Source organism: Babylonia areolata, chromosome 11 (genome assembly GCF_041734735.1).
Source record: "Babylonia areolata isolate BAREFJ2019XMU chromosome 11, ASM4173473v1, whole genome shotgun sequence".
NCBI classification, from domain to species: Eukaryota; Metazoa; Mollusca; class Gastropoda; order Neogastropoda; family Buccinidae; genus Babylonia; species Babylonia areolata.
Window position 1 is genome coordinate 30,871,930 of NC_134886.1, and position 18,722 is coordinate 30,890,651.

Here is an 18,722-nt window from a genome sequence, read left to right on the forward strand (position 1 = left end):
ACACACACACACACACACACACACACACACACACACAAACACACACACACACACACATACACCAATTAAGTTAGCAAGAATAAACAAGTCGACATAGAATGAGGCCATGTAGAAAACAGCAGTCGTTTTGATTAGTTTCTGGTCCGCAGATAGATAAGAAGGAAAATGTTGTATGTAAATAAGGAGCTACATATAAAGAATATTTTGACAAACAACATTGCAGGATGGACAGCTACTGTCCACAAGATTGGTTTCAATATCATCGTCGTGTCGTGAGAAAAAAAAAGTCCAGTACACAAATAATACATTTCATAAAGTAAAAAGGAACGAAAAAAAAAACAAAACATGTCACGGCTTTCCGGAAAGATATGAAGGTGTCTGGCCTTGGTAGGCAGAGAGAGTGAAAGAACCAGAAGAGACGGGAAGTAAAGATAGTAAGTCGTGTCCGACAACATCCATCAGAACAGCAGAGGAGGCAACTGCTGTGTCGACTATCTGGGCTAGAATTTGATTGTGTTTATAGCGCAGAGTGTCTTGCCCAAGTTTCATCCCCACTCTCTCGGCCAAGAAGGTTTTAGGACAGTCGGCATTGAGATGGTTACCAAACGCCAACTAGCCCCCAAGGCTGCATCACAAAGAACCAGTGCAATTTTGCCTTCTAGTTTGAGAGTAGTGGAGAAACCATTGATAATACAGCAATATAGATTGATAGATCAACTGATTGATTGGATGATTGATTGACTGACTGATTGTTTGATTGATAAATAGATGAATAAATAAATAAATAAATAAATAAGCAGATAAATCGGAGCAACTACATTCTATATCGCCTTCGAACATACAGCAGGCTTGTGATTCCTCGTCGCTCAATAAAGAGAAAGTTTCGAGCACGCGCAAAAAGCCATTCCCAGAAACACGTGGAAGAACGTTTTAAACAGATGGCAGATTCCATCTAGAAATCCACACGAGCACCATCTCGAGAGGACATAGACATTCTGGAGAAAAGATATAAGAATATTCTTATGGAATATTGACTTTGAAAGAAGGAGTCAATTTCTTCAGAATTGAAATCATACTGAGAAACGACAATGGAACATTATTTTCAGTTTCCGCCGTTGGGACCTCATGTCTAATTAGAAAAAAAAATGTTTCCTAATTGTCGAACATAATGAAAGAGGTAAGCAGAATCGTTTGTTGAGTGTGTTTCAGGAAAATATCACTTCACCACAAAGTCTTTTTTGCCAGCTTACATCAGCTGAGTGAAATTTGTGCCGCAAAATACCGTGAAGAAAAAACACACAAGAAGACTCCGATGGAATATGGGGAAAAAAATAACTAGCTACGAAGGATGCGTCAGAATTCAGTGTTCTTCCCATTCCGGCATGGCATCCCATCATACCTGTGGAGTGATGACCTACAGGCAACACGTCCGCCCAGGAGCGCGCTGGTTCGAATCACGGCTCACCCGCCGATATTTCCTCCCCCTAAACTAGACCTTGAGTGGTGGTCTGGACGCTAGACATTCGGATGAGACGATAAACCGAGGTCCCGTGTGCAGCATGCACTTAGCGCACGTAAAAGAACCCACGGCAAGAAAAGGGTAGTTCCTGGCAAAATTCTGTAGAAAAATTCACTTCGATAGGAAAAACAAATAAAACTGCACGCAGGAAAAAAAAAAAAAAAAATGGGTGGCGCTGTAGTGTAGCGACGCGCTCTCCCTGGGGAGAGCAGCCTGAATTTCACACAGAGAAATCTGTTGTGATAAAAAGAGAAATACAAATACAATTTCACTTTCATCCCTTTGTATGAGTTGACTAAAGAGGACTCTGAGAGGAGATGACAGCTGGAGACAGTTGTACCCGAAAAGAATCTGCCTGAGTTACTCATATATCACCCCGTTTCTTGTGTTTGGCAGGGTCAGGATACACAATCGTTTTCTTTCTAGGAAAAATCGATTCTAATGATTACAACATTCGTCAACGAAAGTGTAATTCTATTCATTGTGACGCAATATGTCCCTGAGACCGAAACAGAGTTCTGTCGGGTAGTTTGAAACCAAACTGATTTCCATAGCTGTTAGCTTCTCAAAGTCTTACCTGATTTTCATAGCTGTGGTCATCAGTGTCATTGTCAACAAAGGTAGACTGCCAAAGCCTGACCCGATTTCCATAGCTGTGGTCATCAGTGTCATTGTCAACAAAGGTAGGTTGTCAAAGCCTGACCTGTTTTCCATAGCTGTTGTCGACAATGTCATTGTCAACAAAGGTAGGCTGTCAAAATCTGACCTGATTTCCATAGCTGTTGTCATCAATGTTATTGTCAACAAAGGTAGGCTGTCAAAACCTGACTTGATATCCATAGCTGTTGTCGTCAATGTCATTGTCAACCAAGGTAGGCTGTAAAAACCTGACCTGATTTCCATAGCTGTTGTCGTCAATGTCATTGTCAACCAAGGTAGGCTGTAAAAACCTGACCTGATTTCCATAGCTGTTGTCGTCAATGTCATTATCAACAAAGGTAGGCTCTCACAGCTTGACCAGCGAGATGGGTGTATGCCTACGTTAGGCATCTACATTTTTTTAACATATGTGGTGAAGCGCATATGGATAAGGCCACATGCTTTGACACCCATCATCTTGAAACAGAAAACTGAAGTTGTCATTTTGACTGAGATCATCATGGGATGAAAGCATTATCAGACTCAGCAGACTTTTCATGCTCTGCTTTCATGATGATCTTCGTCTTAATTTCTCCGCTTTTGCAAATAGCTGTGTCGCTGGAGTGGTGGAGTCAGCGGAGGTCTCCTCTCAGTGAGAGTGATGGGGGAGAGGCAGGTCACCCTCCAAGTACGGCTCAGCGACTTAGCAATGATTGTCTTCAGTATACTCGTGCTGTCTGTTGAGTGCACGTTTTCCAGTCAAGTTCTCCAGAAGTCTACTTTCACAGTTGAGAAAATAACCAACCTGCAGACAATGATTACTGCTGTTATTGTAGAATCGTTCAGAAGCAGCAAACTATGTCTTTTGTCTGTGGTCGGGACAGGTAAGAGCGTATTTGCTGTTCTTTGAAATCATGTTCTGTCTTTATGTTATAATGTTGTTGTTGCTTTTTTTATCTTAGGGAATGAGGAAAATAGACAACACTATCAGTCTGTGTGGAAATCGGAGAGCTGCTGAATGAGGGGAAAAAACTAACTGTGTTGATGATACGCCTCTATTTTCAATGGTAATTCCATTCAGAAACTCAACATAGATGTTCATGCGAAGCAGAATATTAGTTGTTTTCGAAAAGGTGTACCTCAGATAAGGAGAGAGAGAGAGACAAACAGACAGAGACAGACAGACACTGACAGAGACAGGGAGAAGGAATGCGAATACAACATCGAGTACGAGTGCAAGTAAAAATGTCTGTGTGCATGCAAGCAATGGACACCGATGTATTAGAATTCTGGGGAAAGGGTAGTGTGGTGACAATGTGTTTCCTTTGATATTTGGCTTTTCGACAACCATTCATAATCACAGCTCAAGATAGCAGGGCAAGAATGGACAGGGGTGTCCCAATCTCCACTTCAAGTATGCCTGCGAAAGAGACCTAAATTCCGTGGACATGAACATTGAAGGTGGAGGGCACACTACCAGCGTTGGTTCTCACTGTAGATAGAAACTCACCTGCGGTTTACGAATTCAACAAATAATGAGGCCAGGAGATGAAACGATTTACAAATAGCAAAGAGTGGAAACTCTCTCCATTCACAAGGCACACAACTTCAAGTCAGTGCTGCTTGCGCTACCGATTCAGCTAGCACACGGGTAAATAAAAGGTGCATTGGAACAAACCCAGACACTTCCTCGAAACAGGAAGCGCCAGGCCTGTCCTTATACCGATCATTTGACATGTGCACACAGCAGCAAACACAGAAGAAACGTACAAACACAAATTAGCTTTTATTCAAGACTGGCATAGGCTCTTTAATCCTCAACAAGCCATACATCTATTATTCTGCGCAATGACCGTCCAGGCGGCATAGCCATGGGCTCTCGACACTGACGGATGCCATCATCACAACAGCTCGGCAATGAAATCACAGTAGGTACGTTTGTGAAATGCATGAACATTAATATTGCATTCAATTTACTCAGATGTAAAAAAAAAAAAAAATAATAAAAATAAAAATAAAAAAAAACCCACACACCTCTCTCTCTCTCTCTCTCTCTCTCTCTCTCTCTCTCTCTATATATATATATATATATATATATATATATTATATATATATATATATATATATATATATATATATATATATATAATGTATTGAAAAATGCATGAACATTAATTGCATTCAAATTACTCAGATATAAAGAAAAAAATCACTGAAAAATACATGAAGATTTACTGCATTCAAATTACCTAGATGTAAAGAAAAAATGTATTGAAAGATTTTGATGATCAGTGCATTGGAGTTCTATTTCTTCTTTTTTTCTTCTTTTTTTTCTTTCAATATCAGATGTGGTGTAGAGTACATGGATCAGTCCGCTAACTGAAACTTATTTTAAGTATAAATACCATTAAAATTCAAACATTAGAAAATAAAAATTCCATTTAACCAAAACCCTCTTCTTGTCTGCGTTTTATTGACTAGGAAAAAATACTAAGCTACTGAGCGAGACAGTTGTTGATACATACATTTCAAGGTAATATCCATTCGGAAATTGAGATGTGAGCCATGAATCATTCGTCTACAACCGCTGTACAATTGACGTTCATGTTTAAAGTGATATTCATCCTCATTTACATTTATTGCTGACAGCGCAAAGCACTGCTATTTATGTTTTCACAAAATCTGTGATAATTGTTGTTTAATGAAGTACACCTAGTATTTCTACTCAGTAACAATATTTGCCAAAATATTTAGGATGATAGCCAAGTCTGAAATATTGTCGCATAGGCCTACACAAGAGAGAGAGAGAGAGAGAGAGAGAGAGAGAGAGAGAGAGAGAGAGAGAGAGAGAGAGAGACAGGCGTACAGACAGAGAGAGAGAGAGAGAGACAGGCGTACAGACAGACAGAGACAGGTAGACAGAGATTCTCCATGTGGATTCGGGATCTCGGTCTGTCCCAAGCCATGTTCTGGACAAAAGCAGGATCTCGATGTTCACAAGGAGTAATCAGGATCCCGGTTTACCCTAACATCCAGCTTGACCAACGCCTTGGTCAGGTGAAGGTGTGGTGGCTGAATCGCTCAGGCGTTGGTTGGACTTAGGATCCAGTGACCACAGGTGATCAGAGTTCGAGGCCCGTTTCTCCGAATCTCCTGACTCCGTTCAGTTGTGAATGGGAACCAGACATTGGTTGGGGAGGGTTAAAGGAGAAGGTCAGGTCCCGCTTTCGGCGCAAAAGCCGAATAGTTTAAGCGTTGGACTTTCAATCTCAGGGTCCCGGGTTCGACTCTCGGTTACGGCGCCTGGTGGGTAAAGGGTGCCTGAACCCCTTTCGTGTGTGTACGCACGCAGAAAACCAAATACGCACGTTAAAGATCCTGTAACCCATGTCAGCGTTCGGTGGGTTATGGAAATAAGAATATACCCAGCATGCGCAGCCCCGAAAACGGAGTATGACGGGATAAATAGACAAAACGGTCATACACATAAAATGCTACATGTCTGTCTGAGGGTGTATGTGTGCGTGCCTGAAATCTGGTTGAATGACACAGGAAATGAATGATGAGCGCCCAGTGGCAGCCGTCAGTCGGCTCTACCCAGGCAGGCAGCGTGTTGTGCAAATGACCCCGTATTTGTAAAGCGATTATAGCTTGGTCTCTGACCGAAAATAGGCGCTATATAAGTATCCATATCAATCAAATTCAATGTCTATCCCTAGATTGTGTTGATGTGAATTCACTGCCCCGATGCCTGTAAATGGCTACGGGGGCCTTTAACCTTTCCGTTGTACAGTTAAGGCAATCAGATCATGGAAATAATCATAGCAATCGGTGGAACAGCTGAACATCACCAGCGATAACAGGAGCAACAGATGTTTCATTTCCCCCATGCAGAATATGTTGTGTCGCGTGCCACAGTGTCGTGATGGAAGAAAGAGGAAAGCTGGGTCAACTTGACCCCTCGAATACGTAATGATTTTCGTTAGGTTTTTTGTTTGTTTGTTTATTTGTTTTTCCTTTTCTTTCCCCGCGTGTGTGCGTGGGTGCGTGCATGTGTGTGTGCGTGTGTACGCGCCCGTGCATGTGTGTTTCTTCTGTCCCTCGTAGTCAGCTCAGGTTGGTTTTTTTATTGTTTTTTTCGTGCATTTATACCTGCATATTATTAAGCTGAGCTACAGGTTTGGTGAAGAAAAGCTCACCTGTCGTCGTGGGCATCGGAAGATGTTTTAATTACTGGCATTTGTACCCGGTCAGGGAGAGATTTTTTGTTTGTTTGTTTTTTGTTTTTTGTTGTTTTGTTTTTTTGTTTTTTTCGAATCATGCTCCATTCGTTTTGAAGTTTGAGAGGATTTTTTCCCGATTCGGTTCGGTTTTGGGGCCTCCAGTGCCACTGCGATTCCTGGGTCCTTGTCCGACCAGGAGGTCTGGAACTGCGTTCCAGTTCCAGGGATTTTGTCTCCCGTATGTTTTTTCCCCTCACGAGCTCTTGAGGTGAGTCAGGTTGGAAGGGAATGAAGAGTGTTGGTTTGGTTTTGTTTTTCTATGGACAGAAAGCAGCCACTGATATGTATTTCAGTTTTTGTTGCTGTATTTCATATATATATACTTCCTTGTCTTTACACGTATGTGTGGGGGGATGAGGGTGAGAGTTAAATATTTATATTTTATTTGCTGGATGTTTTCTATCGGTATACATTGTTGTGCAATACTTTACTGTCTTGATGTGTGCGCATGTGCGGGGATGTGGGGTTGCTTTAGTCAGCTACTGAGAATTTTTATGACTTGTTTTAGTATATTGTATGGTACATATGTTAATTTTTATGTTGGTGTCTACAACGAGCCTGTGATTGCACATGTTAATGCATGGCTACCTTGTTTATTAACCCCGCCATGTTAGCAGCCATACTCCGTTTTCGGGGATTTGCATGATGAGTATGTTCTTTTTTTCCATCGCCCACCGAATGCAGACATGGATTGCAGGATCTTTGAGGTGCGTATTTTGATCTTCTGTGCGCTTGTACACACGAAGGGGCTTCAGGCACTAGCCGGTCTGCACATATGTTGACCTGGGAGATCGGAAAACAAAATGCCACATAATACCCACCATGCACCGTTACCGGGATTCGAACCTGGGACCCTTAGATTGAAAGTCCAACGCTTTAACCAATAGGCTATTGCGCCCTGCAATCAAAATCACAAAATGGTTCTGTAGGACTCTCGTCCTTCATGCACTCCTATTATTTGTCAGAAAAGGTAGTTCTGATAGGTGTTTTGTCCTGCTGGACTGTTATAATGTTATGCCTGGGTCTGCATTTGCGAAGCGCGTCTTTAGTTAAAGAGGTGTGACCTTTTGCAAAGCTTTCGTTGCATTTTTCTGTTCATGCCGGTTAACAGGCCGAACTCTCTCCCTGGCTGATTCTTATCCCGGGTAAGAAGTAGCCTAGGATGCTTTCTACCCCGGGTTTAAACCAGCCCAGGCTATTTCTTACCCCTCCTGGCTGGAATATACCCCCTGTGTACACTTCGCTCACCCAAACAGTCTGTATCACATTAAATTTTACATCCTGACATTCTTGTCTTTCCAGCGTAGGCCCCTGATTAGTTAACAATTCTCACAGAGTATATCATATATAATCACCCGAATCTTCCTCTTCCTCAGTCTGTATGTCTGTATCTCTTCTGATCAATCCGCGACACACCGTCAACTAACTAATCGATACATCCGACGACTGGTTGCATGTTGCCAGTGCAGGCAACACACACACACACACACACACACACATACACACACAAGAAAAAGAAAACGAGTGGTGTGCTTAGTGCAGCAATGTACTATCCCTATGGAGACCAATCCGAAATCCACACAGTGAAGTCTGTTGTGATAAAAAAGCAAAGCAATACAATTCAATACAATATACAATGCAATGCAATACAGTACAATACTTACGATTCTTAAATGCCTGCCCTTATACACACAGATAAACATGAAGCAAAACGCACGCGCGCGCGTGTGTGGTGTATGTGTGTGTATGTATGTGCGTGTACGTGTGTGTGTGTGTGTGTGTGTGTGTGTGTGTGTATGTTGGGTTTTTTTGGGGTTTTTTTTAATATGCGAAAGATTTTAATTGATTTGTTTAGCAGGTGACAAAGTGGTGACTAACAAACGCAGGCGTTGTCTTCTGTACGAACGTGTCATCCAGAACTGAGTTATAGAACGTGGCAGTGAAACTTACGTCATATCTCCGTCAACGCAGTGTTCATGATGACATCACTGAAAGTCGTAAATGACGTCTTCTCACAAAGAATCTATAAACCCACAGATGCAACAGTTCCCAACAACAACCCTACCAACATCTTTTTCTCTTTTCGTGATTTTTCGGAGTCCGCAACTGATTCCAGCGACATAAACACCACATCTTCACAGCCAGAATCAGTCAGTGAAGATGTCTTGCTGTTACAGCGAATCAGCAAAGCCATTGACTTTTGGGTCCCACCATTAGTTTTCTTCGCCGGAACTCTCACCAACACTCTGGTGATCATGGTGATGAGGAGCAAACACTTTCGTCACATGTCTACATCATTCTACATGGCTGTCAGCGCTTTGGTGGACATTATCAGCCTTCTGGTGCCCATTCCACCGCATTATCTCTACGTGAATTTCCCACACGTGAGTAGTCTGTTTGATCTGATTTGTGACAATTGATGATGGATTCTTCTACAGCATACGATTGCTATGTAATAGCATGGCATTTCGGTTGCCTTTGTGTCCAGTTAACTCTGTGTGTGTGTGTGTGCATGTGTGAAACTTTAATACGTCATTTCTTTTTCTGGAAATACTTTGCCAAAAAAATTCCGCTCATACCAATGATCTTAAGGGTTCAGTCGTATTCCGGATTTTGAACGGAATATTTCAGACTGGATCCACATGATTTTATTTGGTCGTTGCCGGTTCGTTGCCAGAACGTTTGTTTCGGGTTTAAAGATGCCGTGACATTTCATTTCTTGTCCGCAGTTAAATTTGTATTTGTATTTCTTTTTATCACAACAGATTTCTCTTTGTGAAATTCGGTCTGCTCTCCCCAGGGAGAGCGCGTCGCTACACTACAGCGCCACCCATTTTTGTATTTTTTCCTGCGTGCAGTTTTATTTGTTTTTCCTATTGAAGTGGATTTTTCTACAGAATTTTGCCAGGAACAACCCTTTTCTTGCCGTGGGTTCTTTTACGTGCGCTAAGTGCATGCTGCACACGGGACCTCGGTTTATCGTCTCATCCGAACGATTAGTGTCCAGACCACCATTCAAGGTCTAGTGGAGGGGGAGAAAATATCGGCGGCTGAGCCGTGATTCGAACCAGCGCGTTCATGTTCTCTCGCTTTCTAGGCGGACGTGTTACCTCTACGCCATCACTCCACTGAAATGCAACGAAAACAAATCTGGAAAGAACACACAAAAGGACACTAGCTACCTGATCGACGTGTTACCTCATACTAATATCTAAAAGGGGATACTGAATCAACTAGAATGGGGATGTAGGCCTAATCATTGCCAGTTGAAGGTGGCCATCTTACGTTAAAAGTTTTGTCATTTTCGGTAAAATGCTTTCAATTTATAATAGCATATTATGGATTGGAGGCAAAGGAGACTACTCGATTTTATCCAGAGATAGATTTGCGCAAAGGCCTCATCACTCACTACATATTGTCCCCGAACGACCATAAAAAGTCAACAGATCTGAAATACAGGCCAGTGTCAGTTGTCTCAAGTGGCACAACACATGCATAAATTAATGTTTTTTTCAAGTATAAACACAACTTCCATCATCATTTGGAGATGAAACAAACGCTGATAGATCTATACTATGATATCAAATAATGAAGTACCAATCTACGTGGGCTCCTTAAAGGTAGGACTGCTCCGTTTCCAGCACGCAGGTTTTGATTCGATAATCACTCATTTCTGGTACAAAATATGATTTGGACCGTTATGTACTGGTAACCACCCATTCCCTTCCCCCCCCCCCCCCCCCCCCCCCCCCCCCTCCCCCCCGCCCCCTGTCCCCTCCGTTGTGCAAAAGGAAACACGCGTGAGTCATAAAGGCTTTGCCTCTTGCTTTCTTTGTAATTTAAGGTATCAGATGGAAACCAGACCAGATTTGGATGGCCATTTCACATTTTGAAAATAAAACCACAAGGGACTGCAATCATAATTCATATACTATGATTTTTTTCACAGTGCGTTTGATTCCAGAAATCTTCTTTCCTGTTCAGTGAGAGCATACGCCAATGCGTCATGTAAGTGATGACATTTCAAAAGAAACAAAGCACCCATATTATCATGTTAAATAAGTATGTTCTACGTGAGGTTATCAAGGCAGCACCAAGATTGTCATGTTAGATATGTTCAGCGTGACGTTATCAAGGCAGCACCAAGATTGTCATGTTAGATAAGTATGTCCAACGTGAAGTTATCAAGGCAGAAAAAAACAGTATACGCAGTGAAGCATTCACAACCTACACTTGACCAGAGAAGAAGCTGAATCCCTTTCATCTGCGTTGTTTTTGACGGATCCAGGACTAATCATGGCAACATACAGTTCTGATGAACAGAGTGCTGCAGTGGGCCAGGTCAATAGACCTGATGTCAGTCCTCAGTCAATGATGTATGAGAAGGCTAGGCCTTGTCTGGAGGATGAAAAAGGTACCCATCCCAAAAGATCTTCTCAGTGCCAACTTGAGACAAGGCCTTATCTGGAGGATGAAAAAGGTACCTATCCCAAAAGATCTTCTCAATGCCAGCTTGAGACAGTCTCATGCCAGTGGACCTCCATGGCGCCTCTACAAAGACGTATTCAATAGAGACCTTAGATCTGCTGCCTTTGACATGGACAAGTGGTAAAACATCGCCAAGGACTCATAATGATAATGATAATATTATCCATATAGCGCTGAATTTTGTGCAGAGATAAATCAAAGCGAGTCAAAAACGAGTCAGTCACACGTATGCATAACTCTAAAACTGAAGAAACTAAAGACAAGGAAGATGCACAGGAGGAACGCTATCTTGGGAAGAGATAGGTTTTAAGGCCAGACTTGAAAGAGCTGAGCGCAGAGACCTGACGAAGCGAAAGAGGAGGTTTATTCCAAATGTAAGGAGACAGAAAGAACGGCGTGTGAAACAATGGAGATGTTGCAAAAGAGGAGTTATGTGCTAAAATCTTTTCTTTCTGGGGACGAGTCGGGCAGCAGAGTTTAGCATGCGCTGAAGAGACTGAATGGATGAAGCAGGCAAACCAGATATTAGAGAGTTACAGCAGTCAAGGTGAGCGAGAATGATGGAAACGACAAGTCTAGATGTTGCGTCAGTGGACAGGTATTCCCGAATGGTACTGATGCACTACAATTGACAACAGCAGGATTGACATGTGTGACTGATGAATTTTTGCATGGACAGTGTGTCGTTAAAGTCAACGCCAAGGTTCCCGACTGAGCTGGAAAGAGGGATGGATGTACTGCCAAATTTGATTGTGTCAGTTGCGATGGAAGAGTTTTTGTTTAGTTGTTGACAAGATGTGAAGGGGAATCAAGCTGAGGGAGGAGAGAGTCATGTGGCTGGCTGAGGAAAAGGAGGTGAAGACAAAGGCTGCTGCAGATCCAACTCCAAGGTCTGTGAGGGCTGCATCAGTGACCACTGATATAGGATTGGGCAGTTCATGATTGCACGTACTGATCAAGGCAAATGGAGTACACACCAGCAGGAACAAATACATTGTCTCGTGAAGCGGGTGGTAGCCACAATAGTTAATTCTGGTGAGAAAAGCAGATTGCGAAATTCATCTTGGGTGTCCAATATATCACACTTTATTTCGTTTTTCTGTTCTAGAATTAGTATGTTTATATATGTGCTTTGGATCCACAATTGAAGTAATCGAGCACACTGGTAGTTTACAAATGAGGTAATTGTGTTTGATTATCATAAACATGACATACACCCCTTGACAACGACTCATTTTCAGTTGTATATATTATATTGCTAATACAACGTGTTAGGAATACATCTGAAAATAGTCCTTCAAAGACAAAGGGAAAACCAGAGAGAGAAAGAGAGAGAAAGAGAGAGAGAGAGAACACGAATACCAACTGCTGTCTCATGCATGATATTATCTATTCTTCATCAATTTTCAGATCTTCGACAGCGTCAGGCACGTGCACGTGATCTGCTCCATTTCCCACGCATCTGGCTGGATGACTAGCAACCTTGGCGTCTTTCTCACCGTTGCCATGACGATAGACCGATCCCTGGCCATCCAGTTTCCTCTGAAGGCACCCACACTGTGTACAGTCAAGAAAGCCAAGATAGTCACCGTCTGTCTGCTGGTTCTCGTGTTCTTGATGGTAACGTCAACTGGGCAGCTTCCACTTTGACTTTTGTTTCTGTTTCTTTCTCTCAGACAACTTTGAAATGATTCATACCCGCTTTTTACTTACGGAAACGTAGAGCCTTGCTGTCGACAAATTAAATAAGACGTGTCTTGCAGATACCGTTCAACTGGACAAGTTACAAAACAAAATTTGCAGCAAGCATACTGTTCGAAACAAAATTGGGAAAAGGGCATAAACACAAGATTTGTAACCAAAAGATGGTGCATTATTAGCTGTCCTAGTTCTGACCTTGCTCTGTTTGAGACAGTGACTTCCATCCTGTTGTCTGTGGTCATCTTTGCTAATGGCTTCCACCTGACCTGCTCTGCACACACACACACATCACCAGTGCTGACCCACCTTTCCTCAACCACTGCATCGGCAGATTTGTGCATGGTGCACATGCTTAGGTTCCTTGCTCTTACCATGAGCTCTGACCAGGTGTTTTGAAGAAAACAACGGGAACAGTATTTAGAGCTGAAAGAGCTTTACGAATTTGGGACCAGCATAATCTTTGATTTGGGATTACTGAGAAAAATCGGGACGTTGTGATAGTTTGAACAAAATGTCAATCAGACCCGAAGATATTAAGGCAGAAGAGATGGACGAATGGAGTGAAACGCCAGTGGCTTTGGCAAATGATGAAAATGATGCAGACAGACAGGCTTTGGACACGATCAGGTCACAACGGACGAAAGCCGGTAAAAGTGTGTGTAATGTGTTTTTTAAAGATGGACAGAGACGCATCGACTTTGTCCTGGCATGGAGTGCCGACATTGATAAGGACACTCAGAAGGCAGAGGAGGCGCGATTGTTGTTTGAGAAGAACTTGCGTCTGGATGGTTTGCAACTGGAGTATGACAAGAAAGGCAGTGAAACCCATTTTGTCAAAGTACATGCACCTTATGAGGTCCTCATGCGTTATGCTGACATTTTGAAAATACGACTGCCCATGAAAGACAGTCCAGAGCTTGTCATGCCAACAGACTTTTGGACAGCAGCAGATGGATGCTTCAAGAAATTCATGCTGCCTTTTCAAGTTGACCGCACAGCTTTACCATTGCTGAAACAAAAGCTTACCTGCCCATATGCTGAAGGCAAGGAGTATTTGTTTGACATCCCAAAAGACAAAAGTGTTTTGTTCTCTCCGGCGACACGCAGCTGGATCGTGGACTACATTCTACGGCGAAAGAGATTTGCAGAGGACAGCCAAAAAGCTAACTCGTTTGGTGTGAATAAAATGATTGCCGATGATTATTACAATGCTGCCTACCCTTTGCATGACGGTCACTGGGAGCCAGGTTCAGCAGATAATGAGCGCAAACTTCTCTATAACTACTGGTCATGTTGGAAAAACTTCATGAAGTTCCAGCCTCTTGACCATGTTAGATATTACTTTGGGGAAAAGATAGGTCTGTACTTTGCCTGGCTGGAGTTCTACGTCTTAATGTTGATTCCACCCTCCATCATTGGTCTGTTTGTCTTTATCTACGGCCTTACCATCATGAATACCAACACGTACTCCAAAGAGGTGTGTAACCACGACTCCAACATCATCATGTGCCCACTGTGTGGTGTTCACTGTCCCTTCTGGAAGCTGGGCCAGTCTTGTGGCTACGTGTCAGCCAGTAGGATCTTTGACAATGGAGCCACCGTCTTCTTTGCCATCTTCATGTCCTTGTGGGGCACTCTGTTCTTAGAGTTCTGGAAGAGGAAAGAAGCCAGCATCCAGTACCAGTGGGACCTGACCAATTTTGTGTTACATGAGGAACCTCTTAGACCAGAATATCTGTCCATGCTGGAGAACTGGCAGATAATGAAGACCAATCCAATCACAGGGCTGCTGGAACCTCACTTACCGTTCTGGTATCACCGTTTCCCCATCCTCCTGGGCTCTTATTCTGCCATGGTCTTCTTGATTTCTATTGCCATCATGTCGGTGGGAGGCGTGATCGCTTATCGCGTGTCTGTGTCGGCTGCACTGCAAATGACCGAAGACACAGTAGCGACAAGTACTGCCAGCGTCGCACAGAACCTAGTGGTCAAGAATGCTAGTCTGTTCACCACCATCACTGCCGCCTTTATTAACCTTGTCATCATCCTTATCCTCAATTATGTCTACAAATATATCGCATTCTGGCTGACGGACTGGGAGTGCCTTCGCACACAGAGCGAGTTTGACAAGAGCATCAACATCAAGTTGTTCCTGCTGCAGTTCGTCAACTACTATTCCTCTATCTTCTACATCGCTTTCTTCAAGGGCAGGTTTGTTGGATATCCTGGCAAATACAAAACAATATTTGGTGCTCGCCCAGAAGAGTGCCAGGAAGGAGGATGTCTGATAGAGCTGTGTATACAGATGGCCATTATCATGGTGGGCAAGCAGCTCATCCAGAACCTCACAGAGATCCTTCTTCCCAAGCTGATCATGCTGAAAAAGGAGAAATGCTCCAAACAGACCACGGAGCAGAAACAGGCCTGCACCTCCTATGAGAATGACTTTAATCTGGAGCCTACCAAGGAAAACTTTCTCTTCTATGAGTACCTGGAGATGGTTTTGCAGTTTGGATTTCTGACCATCTTCAGTGCTGCTTTCCCACTGGCCCCGCTTTTTGCCCTGTTCAACAACGTTATGGAGATCCGTGTGGATGCCAGCAAATTCATCACACATCTTCGACGACCTGTGGCTGAACGAGTCGCGGACATCGGTGTGTGGTACAGTGTGCTGTATGCCATCACACGTCTGGCCATCGTCAGCAATGCATTCATCATTGCCCTCACCTCCGATTTCATCCCCCGCTTGGTGTACCAGCTGAACTACAGCTCCGACCAGACTATGACAGGCTACGTGCAGTTCTCTCTCTCTTATTTCAACACCTCAGACTTTGATCCCCAGCATCAGCCCAAACCTGATCTGCGTGGGGATATAAAGATCTGCAGATATCGTGATTTCCGCAACCCTCCAGGCCATACAGACCAGTATGAGTATTCTGATGTCTTCTGGCACGTGCTGGCTGCACGGCTGGCTTTCGTTGTTGTCTTTGAGAATCTGGTGGTGGCAGTGACCTCCCTTATCGCCTGGCTGATCCCGGACGTGCCGCTGTTCCTGAAGGAGAAGATCCGCCGTGAAGCCTACATTACCACTGAAATCACCCTGCGCAACGCGTTGCAGCAAGCTCAGTGCACCAGCCTGAAAGGTCTGGAGGACGAGACATTCGAGATTGAACTGGACGACGTCGCAGAACAGGGTTCGGCGATGTACAGCTCTGATAGCAACAACAGTTCCGTGTGACATCGTTCCATGAGTGCAGATAGCAAGACAGGCTACTTTCAGAACGAACAAAACGATTCTCTCTTCCCCCATCTACTCGCAAACTGAAGTGGTGAAGAATTGCTTGTGTGTGTGTGTGTGTGTGTCTGCGTGTGTGCGTGCGTGCGTGCGTGCGCGCGTGTGTGTGAAGATACGAGAACTGAACATTGACAGCGTGCAAATATTTTTCAATTGAACTCCTCATCTCTCAGTGAATTTGTCTCTGACGTTTTCGTTTCCACACCCCTGCTAGAAATCTTCATTCTTGTGACAATCGTATCATATGCATTTCATCTTTCAGTACAACGAAGTAACTGATCTCAGATAAATCTGTCCAATGGGAGAGTTCTTTTCGTTCGGGTGTGTGTGTGGGGGGGGGGGGGGGGGGGGGGGGGGGGGGGGGGCGCTGACGCTTGCAATATGGGCCTTATGAAATGACGTTTGAGAGGTATCTTTTGACTGTTTCTTCTCCGTAGTTTATTTGAGGTCTGGTGTACATTTAAGACTCATGTATCATTTTGCGTTATTGAATATGCTGTGTGGTGTGTGTGCCCTCTGAAACCTCCACACGTTACTGAAAATGTATTGATATTTATTCCCCACTTACGTTTTAATGATTTAAATGTAACAGTCCTACTGTTAATGGTAACTCTCTCTGTCTCTCTCAATCTCACTCTCTCTCCCTGGGTGTGTATGTGTGTGTGTTTGTGTGTTAGTTGGCAGATACATTTGGTGACTTGTTTCATAACGACAGTAACGACAGCGAGTGTGTAAAAGTGATTTGTGTTGTTATTTCTCCATTTACACTTTAGTGACCTGTGTGCATGTAAAGCGCTTTGATATCTGTTTCGCTGAATAAATGTTCATTATTATTGTTATCATTGCTGATTCAAGCCTAAGAAGATCTGTTGATTCTGTCCTTTTATATGGACAAGCACTGATAATGTTTATATTGTTACTGTTGACAGGACGGTCATGTGGCTTTCACCACAGGAATAGTTCCCAAAGAAGTCAAGGGCTATCTCTGTACCATTGATAAATCTTTCAGTGAGGTCTATCGCATTTTCCACGACCAGTACTGGCCAAACATACACAACGTATTCCTCATGCTCTCTTTCACTGCCTTAATCATCGGCAACATCATCATCATATTGCACGTCAAAAGATCCGAGGACAGCAAGGACCTTGGAGAGGGAGCCAAAAGTTCAGGAGGGACTCAGTCAGGGAAGACGTCCTCCAAAAGCCGTCAGCTTTCCCTGATGCTTGTTATTGACTCCGCGAGTATGATCATCTGCACAATGCCCCATGCTATCAGCATGATGGTGAATCAGGCAGATCTGTCCCGTCAGATCTCTGATCCCAACCCTTATGACATTGCCAAGCACAATCTGATCTTCGCCACAGGATTTTATCTCATCCAGGTCAATCACTGCACGAACTTTTTTCTGTACTGTCTCAGTGGTGCCCGTTTCCGCAAAGCCCTGAAAGAAGTCATGTGTGGGAAACGCCAGCGGAACACCAGGAACAGCTCCAGACCACCGACAAGCGATACGTCGGGTCAGCCACGTTCACGGCTCAAGGAATAGAAGACATCGGTGGGTCAATGTAATCGCATTGGATCTCGGGGAACATGGAGTAATAATGGCTGTATCAGTGTGCTTCGAACCCAGGACTTATTCCACAGAATAGACCCTTGGCAAAGTTCGATGTGTCCGAGGAAGTTACAGCACACTCAACAACGCCGCACAAATAAAACACGGGCAGAGAAGAGACAGTTCACAACTGTATTGCACACTCACACGGGCACTCCAAACAAACATAAACACAATCCGATACACTAAAGGAGTGGGTTCAAGAGGAGAATCCAGCTAGACAAATAGGAAGAACACCCCCATTCTAACCAAAGGAATATACGAACACTGCCCTATCCAAATCAACTTGATCCCCTGGGATGTACATGGAAATGAATAAATATGAAAAGAAGCAAAGAAAAAAAAGACGCACCATTTCATCAGTTAGGTCACCGTAACAACAATTTCAACTTCAGTTTTTCAAGGAGGCGTCACTGCGTTCCGACAAATCCATATATGCTACATCCCAGATGCCTGACCAGCAGCATAACCCAACGCGCTAGACAAGCCTCGAATGCACACAACACACACACACACACACACACACACACACACACAGAGAGAGAGATATATATATAGATAGATAGATAGATAGATCAGATCTACATAATTTTGCCAGAGGATAACACTTCTGTTGCCGTTGGTTCTTTTTCAGTGCGCCAAGTGCGTGCTGCACACGGGACCTCGGTTTATCGTCTCATCCGAATGACCAGATGCTCAGTTTGATTTTCCAGTCAAACGTGGGAGAAAGGGCGAGAGCGGGATTCGAACCTAGAACCTCACAAACACTATATATTAGCAGTTAAACATCTTAAACGTTCCGCCACATTTCACCCTAACAGTTGCTTGAGGGCATATCTTTTCATGTTGCAGTATGTGTGTCACTTTTTTTTTTTTTTTTTACGACAAAGTCTCTGGGTCCAAGATTAACATGTGATCATGACGAGTGATATGTAAAGGAGAAAAAAAACCGGGATTGTCACTGCACATCCCCCCAGCCTTCCCGCAGCATGTCACCACAACTGACGACAAGGGCGGGATAAGAAGTCTGACACTCGTCGTCTGGGACTTGGTCTTGCTACCGAGGTTCCTGCAGGTTTGGTCGTGAATGTGTGAAACACTGGATTCTAACCGCAGCTCGGTCGTGGCTAACTGGAATAAGTTAGTACACAGGCATTCTGTCTAGCAGCACGGCATGATCTCGG

General features: G+C 43.6%; 1 protein-coding gene and 1 pseudogene across 1 annotated transcript in view; both read left to right on the forward strand.

The window, feature by feature from the left end:
• LOC143287210 (uncharacterized) overlaps positions 1-11,644 on the forward strand; it is a 28,157-nt gene extending 16,513 nt beyond the window's left edge. The window contains exons 6-7 of the mRNA XM_076595156.1: positions 8,619-8,825; positions 11,609-11,644. Of these exons, the coding sequence (XP_076451271.1) occupies positions 8,619-8,825; positions 11,609-11,644 (243 nt within the window). The remainder of the gene's footprint in view (positions 1-8,618; positions 8,826-11,608) is intronic.
• Positions 11,645-13,141: 1,497 nt separating this feature from the next.
• LOC143287211 (anoctamin-5 pseudogene) lies at positions 13,142-17,472 on the forward strand (annotated as a pseudogene).
• Positions 17,473-18,722: the final 1,250 nt, after the last annotated feature.